At 37.4% G+C, this 7,433-nt stretch overlaps 1 protein-coding gene across 1 annotated transcript; it reads left to right on the top strand.

Moving 5' to 3' along the window:
• The first annotated feature begins 371 nt into the window (after positions 1–371).
• On the top strand, positions 372–6,288 carry LOC119730019 (E3 ubiquitin-protein ligase TRIM56-like). Its single transcript, XM_038202809.1, has 3 exons — positions 372–1,647; positions 4,227–4,229; positions 5,627–6,288. The coding sequence occupies exons 1-3, from the start codon at positions 372–374 to the stop codon at positions 6,286–6,288; spliced, it is 1,941 nt and encodes a 646-aa protein (XP_038058737.1).
• Positions 6,289–7,433: the final 1,145 nt, after the last annotated feature.

Genomic DNA, 7,433 nt, shown 5'->3' with positions numbered 1-7,433 from the left:
CTTGATGACGATGCTGTGTTTGCCCAGCGCCATCTTTACCAGATCCGCCCCATCAAAAGCCTCAACTGTTTGTGCTCTCTTCGTCAAATTGAAAAGATTTGTATTCAAGTGATTTGGTTGAAATACAAAGAAGGTAAGAAAAGAGTGTCGGTTATTTTGAATGAGGTTAAATGCTAGCTTACCGGTACAAATCGTTTGACAGGAAATTCTCACAAACAAAAAAATAACGTCTTGTTCGAAAGTGGATAAAAATCAAATTTGGTTTTTTCGCCCTTATGAAACTCACACAGACAGTGCAGTATTAAAGAAGTTACATTTCTGTATTACAACCATTTCAATTTCTTTTAAAATACTCTTTGTAAACAGATAAAATGGCTACAGCTCTAAAGAACATCAGACCCCATCTTGAATGCATCATCTGTGCAGACAAATATAAACAGCCCAAGGTGCTGGATTGCATGCACAGCTTCTGCCAGAAATGTCTAGAGAAATACTACACTAGCAGGTATGCAGGTCAGCCTAAGATTCCTTGCCCTGTATGTCAACGGGAGACAGTACTTCCAGAGACACACATTCAAGGCCTGAAAACAAATTTCCATTTGATGGGAATAGTTGAGGAGGTCTCACTCCAAGAAAAGGTGGCTTGTTCAGAAAACACAAAGGTCATCTGTGAGATTTGTGATGAGGGAAATGAGGCCATGCATCGTTGCTTGGACTGTGCACAAAAAATCTGCCCAAACTGTCGCAAGACACACTTGCGATTTGCTGCTACATCAAACCACACAGTGGCTACTTTGGAGGACATTCGTCAGGGAAAGGTAACAGTGAAAAAAAAACCAGAAGAAGATGAGTATAAATGCCACAAACACAAGGGGGAAGGTAAACGCTTTTACTGTGAGACATGTGAAGAGTTAATTTGCCGAGATTGTACTGTGGTAGACCACTGTAAACCAGAGCATCACTACATTGACTCTGGAGAGGCTTCTCTCAAATACAAACAGTCACTGAAAGATACGTTTCCAGACTTCACCACAGGCATCAAAAGACTTCAACAATCTTTGACCACTTCATCACAAGCTAAGCAGAAGTTTACACAGAGAGTCACAAAGACTGTGAAAGCTGTGAAAGACAAAGCGGATAAAATGAGAGCTGAGATAACAACTCAAGAGACAAAGATGATTGAAGAAATCAAGCAACTCCAGCAGGATCGCAACAGAACATATGATGAGCATCAGTCAACACTGACAATGATGCTAGAAAATAAAAACCATTTGCTACGGACTTTGCAGGATATCATTAACACTGCATCAGACAGTGACTTTTTGTCCCTATACCCTATCTTCAGCAAAGACTGGAAATCACTCAAGAGTCAAATTCCTCTCCAGATTGATCCCAAGCTTTCATATCTGAGCTTCACCCCGGGTCAGAGGATTAGTGCCATCAATCTGGGCAAGCTTGAGGTGGAAGCAGTCAAGTGGGAGATGTGTCGTGAGTTTGGTACAGAGGGAAGTGGTCCAGGAGAGTTCAATGGGGCTTGGGATGTTACTGCTACTCAACCTGGTGAGATTGCTGTGGCAGACTTGATGAACAACCGAGTGGTCATCTGCAGCAATGAGGGACAACACAAGGGAACCATTCCCGTACAATGTAAGTTTCTTTCATGCACATGTTCATCAACACAAACTTTCATAATTGTGTGGAATTAATAAGTAAGTCTTCCATGTGCACATGCAGATCTGACAACTGAGCATGAAAAACAATAAACTACTGGCAAGGAAAAAATGTGCTGGTAGTGCTCTCTAACAAATTTGATTTTGTTCTCCCGACAAAACTTCAATTTTTTTTCTTTCTGTGTAGGCCTATGTTTAAAAAAATCACACACTGACACACACATACACAAAAAAAAAACCTACAACAAAACTTCTATTTATTTCATTACTGACTTCAGTTTGTTTTGGAAGAAAAACTGTTTTTATTTTTGGGTCTGTAACCTTTAGAAAAGTGTGAAATTGCTTTGCAAACAAACCAATCTGCCGTGTGAGTAGAATGTTCTACCCAGTAAACAAAACACCGGAAAAGAACCTGTTTTGGGGAGAGAGTTTTTAGTGAATTTTTGGTTTGGTAGTTTTTAAACCAAATTTTCGCGTTTTTATAACGTGATTTTTATTAATTATCAACGGAACTATGTTTTCTCGTTCCAATGGCACTTGGAAATTACCTACTAATCACGTGAATAAAGAAATGTGATTCCGGAAGGTTTTTCAAACTAACTAGTGCGAATCGCGTTATAATCACTATATATTCACTTGACCAAATGACATGTTTTTAAACTGTCTTGATATGGATTATGATACGGATTCCACTTTTGAAGCACCAATACTTCTGGTTTTACAGTTTCCACGAATATCCGGTGATTATAACATTATTATTATCTTTTCATTACCTAGACTAGTTACCACTGTATTTGACGTAATTATTTGGTGCATATAACAACTAATTTTTTTTGTAACTAAACACCAATAGATTTGGTTCTTTAGTTGCCAGTAATTCATTAGTGATCTTCATGTTATTGTCTATAGTTACTTACCTAGGCATCTTACTGCTCGACATAACGTTAGTATTTAGTGTATGCAAAATGATTATTATGTCGTTTTTTGAAGACTAATGGATTTGGTTGTACAGTTACCAGTAATTCATTAGTGATCTTCACGTTATTGTGTCTTGTTATTTACCTAGACATCTTACTGCCTCACATAACGTAATTATCTAGTGTGTGTAAAAGGTTATTTTTTTCATTTTTTAAAGACCAATAGATTATGTTGTACAGTTACCAGTAATTCATTAGTGATCTTCACGTTATTGTATCTTGTTATTTACCTAAGCATTTTACTGCTCTACATAACGTCAGGATTTAGCGTGTGTAAAAGATTATTATGTCGTTTTTTTAAAGACCAATTTAGTTGTACAATTACCAGTAATTCATTAGTGATCTTAACGTTAGACCAAAAAATAATAATAATCGGTCTCTGGTCAGACCTAAGTTCAGGAATTGATGCGGGGACGCGTTTTTTGGGGTTGTTTTTTTGAGTAGCTTTTTTTTTTAAAGCTTGAATTGTACAGAAAAGGTGGATACTATTTTACATTACATTATTGTGTCTAGTTATTTACAATGTACTTAGGCATCTTACTGCCCTACATAACGCAATCACCTACAGCCTGTATAAAAAAAAAATGGTACAAGCAGAAAAAAAATTAGTTAAATGGATACTATTTTACATTACATTATTGTGTCTAGTTATTTACAATGTACCTAGGCATCTTACTGCCCTACATAACGCAATCACCTACAGCCTGTATAAAAAAAAAAATGGTACAAGCAGAAAAAAAAATTAGTTAAATATGAAATTTAAAAAGAAGTCATTCTTACTTGGCATAATATTAAAGAACAAAGACTGGGCTTTCCAATAGTGTTTGTTTGCTTATCTTATTTGCTTCTGTCAATTCAAAGTATAATCAATTTAGTGCGATACACCAAAATCGATTTTGTGCCACTTTTATGCATGGGCAAAGTTGTTTTGAGTACTGTGCCATGCTGTCTTGAAGCTCACAAAAGATTGCAACTTTGCAAAAGAAACAAACTCGATTTTTGTGTTCCGCAGTAAACTGGAGTTTTCTCTGGATTTACAAGAGCAAATGAGATGAAACAAGTATTGGAAAGCCTGGTCTTTTTTCTTTAATGTGATGCTCAAAACGACCTACTTGTATTGAGATTTAATATTGAAAAAAAAATTATATTTTCGATTGTACCATTTTTTTTAGACAGGCTGTAGTGTGTATACAAAGTTATTTTTCGTTTTTTAAAGACCAATGGATTGTTTCACTTAATTTACATGTTGACTCGAAGTGGGCGTGTTAAACCTTGGTGAAGCAATTGTGCCACTTTTTGGCCATGAACGATATGTTTTGCGTAATAGCGGTATCTTAGAATGTTTTTTGTTATAATATTTAGCACTTCAAAGTCTCAATGAAACAAATTTGCCAAAAAAACCCAAACAAAGCAAATAAAATATTTGTTTTACGTGCAAACTGTGAGTTTAAAAATTATTTGAATAATAACCAATATTAATTGAGTTTCAGGAACCGTATGCCGAACCTTGGAAATTGCTAACATACATGTATCTAATCTTAATTCACACCACATTGGTAACGTGTCATGATGACATCAGCAGGTATCAAATTACATGAAATTGTATTTCAAAAAGTGACCGTTTTGTTTCATTCATAACTCCTAAACAAAGGAAAAAATCTTGTTCACAATTTGTGATCTGATGGACCTTCCGTTGATGAACCATTTTTTTTGTCCTGTGTACACGTGAAGTTGCTTGACCTTCTGGGTCGACGGTCAAATTAAAGTTAGGTGAACTCAAAATACTAAAAGCAGCATGAGTTAACAAAAAATGGATTTACTCCGTAACGGGTCAAGGTATGAAGAAAAAACTTTGTACAAACATGCACTGTTGTACAAACACGTGACAAAAATGGTGACACCATACAATGATACCACCATATCAAATTAAAAGTGATCTACCGGTAGAGGAACACTACATCTTGGAAAGCACCCAATTGGGCTACAAAGAGCATTTAAAAATAGGATATAAACGTCTACACAACCATCCTTGACAAATTGGCGGTTTTTGTTATTCTTGCAAGAACAATTTTTGGGGGTCAAAATCTTGACTCTCAAAAATGTGTCATTCTGTGTCAATTCAACACGATTTTGGACCTGACCCTCACAGATTGAAACGATATTTGGTGTGATGATTGGCCTGTATGAGAAACCTGAGAACTGATTTTTTTGGCAGTTTGGCTTGTTAGATTTTGAGATACGGGTCAACGAACTTTTTACTAATGAGCATGACCTCCAAACTTTCAATATTTGTAAAACTACAGCACCTACAAAGCCAAGTTGTAAAGCTCTTTGAATGGCCTCTTGCTATTTCATCAAATAAAACCAACATTGTACATTGAAGCACAAAGAGAATACATAACAAAATTACCTTTTACCTTGAATTACGAAAAACAATCTACATGTATGCTTCCAATTTCAAATTTTTTTCAGTTGTAAGTTTATGATGTACCGGTCAGCAACAATCTTGGAAAATTTTGTGATAGGCGCTCTTAAAGTTTGCAAAAACTGAGTTGTTGTTATACAGTTTTCAATTATTTAATGAGGAAAAACGGGGTCTGGGCTCTTCAATGCTTCATTTGTAAATTGAGAAACCTTATTATTGTTAAAAAAATTAGCAACACCGTTAAATTTAAGACTAATCAATTTTTCATGTTTGAACAATGAGAATAGCACAGAGTGCATCAACTTTATAAAAGACTTTGCAAAACTGTATCTCCAAGACGTTGCAATTTATTCACAATTATACATGTATGGTGATTGAAGACTGCACAATGTTCATGTAGGCCTATTCATTCTACATGACCAGGCTATAAGGCACGCCATGTATTCATTATTATAGGTCGGTTATCATAGATATTATATTTCATGAGGACTCAGAATAGTGACAGTGCATTTATATACTGTGCATGTTACATTTGAGTTCTTCTTTACCCACAGATCCACAGGCAGTTGCAGCCATCCACAATCCTGAGCAACGCTTGCTTGTGTTGGAAGCTGGAAGCAAGTATGTCAATGTGTTCAACATGAAGGACAACACTCTTGTTACGCAGTTCCCAACGATGCTCAAGCATCAGGTAGAAAAGACAGAAATGAACCTACAGAGTCTAGCCGTAAAAAATAGTACATGTACAATCGTAATGGGTGATATCAAGAGAATGGTGTGGACTGAACACAAACCCACTGATGGTGAGATCCTACACACCATACCAGTGCAGACTCCACCTCACTACCTGGCTGTTGATGACGACACTGATAGAGTTGTGGTCAGTGGAGGTAAAACAAAGAAAGTGGATGTTGGTAATAGCAAAGGTAGAACAATCTGTACCATTTATCCAACCATTAATGGTGAGCCAGTACAGTACTGCAGTGGTGTATGCTGTGACAGCTCAGGCATCTACCTTGCAGTGCGCCAAGGTGTATCTGGCACTGGTCATATTCACCACTATGACCAAGATGGCGGGTTTCTTGATTGCCTGGCTCAGGGTCTGTTTGCCCCATGTGGAATCACATTCACATCAAAGGGACAGCTAGCAGTGGCTGATGACAACTCAATCAAGATGTATACAAGGTGTGATGTCATCCAACATGACATTGACTAGCAATTATCATCATTCAAACAGCAAATGTTGAGGATTAAATTGTCCAGTCATTACAGTACAAATTAACATTCATGTCCCATTCATATCACATCTCTCCTCAAAAAGCCAAACTGCCAGATCCCTCTGATGTGAACCATTTTACCATACAAATTCTTAAATAAACAGTGCATCAATTACATTTTGTTACTATACAAAGTCTTATATAAACAGTGTATTGACTAGTTACATTTGATTTAGTTGGGATAATTTGTTTTAATCTTACATGTACAATGACTGGAATCTGAATTAAGTGGTGAATTTGAAAGGAGAGGGGAGTTTAGTGGGTGTTGAGGTGTTTGAATTCCTAAATTCCAAAGGGATTTTCCATTCTAGTAAAAAAATACTCACCTCTGTTTACCAACATTTGCATATCAGCGCGCATGCGCACAAACATTCGCTGAAAAGAATAGCGCCATCATTGTCCACTGTATGCCCCACGCCCACAAAGGACCCTGTGACGTAATAGCTCGTCCTATTTTTTTTTTTTTTTTTTTTTTTTTTTTTTTAAGGGAGGGATGGTAAACAGAGGTGGGTATTTTCTTACTAGAATGGAAAATCCCTTTGGATTTTGGGAATTCCATTACAGAAAATACCTCACATCGGTTTACCTACATTTGCAGAGTAGCACCGAAAGTCTCAAGGGGGGGGGGAGGGACATGCAGTGGTTCTTGAAAGTCTAAACTAGGCCTACATGCAATTCTAAATGGCATGAAAAGGTTACTTAGACATACCCGGGTGCTGCCTATCTATTCTAAAGGAGCTTTGCGGGCTTTGCGGGCTGCTGATTGTGCAGTTTCCTGGAGGACTTTCTGCTAATGCAACCCTCTGCTTGCACAACAGCTATAAGCAAGGTGTGACAGTGTAGGGGTTCTTCCAGCAGTCCGCTTTCCTGATACCTGAAAAAGAGAGTCCTGTTCCCTGCATCTGAAAAGGAAACTCCAAGCAGTTAAGTTCAGGAAGTTGTCACGCTGGGTGTTTCCTGAGCTTGAGATTTTGACCCTCGATTTCGGGAGGGCACTCTTTGGTGGCACCGACAATCGAGCGATCATGGTCACAGAGGCTTGAAGATGATGCTAGATGACTGTACGAGCATTTGCTTGATGATG

The sequence above is a fragment of the Patiria miniata genome, unplaced genomic scaffold (assembly GCF_015706575.1).
Source record: "Patiria miniata isolate m_02_andy unplaced genomic scaffold, ASM1570657v1 HiC_scaffold_22, whole genome shotgun sequence".
Classification (NCBI taxonomy): domain Eukaryota; kingdom Metazoa; phylum Echinodermata; class Asteroidea; order Valvatida; family Asterinidae; genus Patiria; species Patiria miniata.
This window is presented reverse-complemented; position numbering and strand designations above follow the sequence as displayed.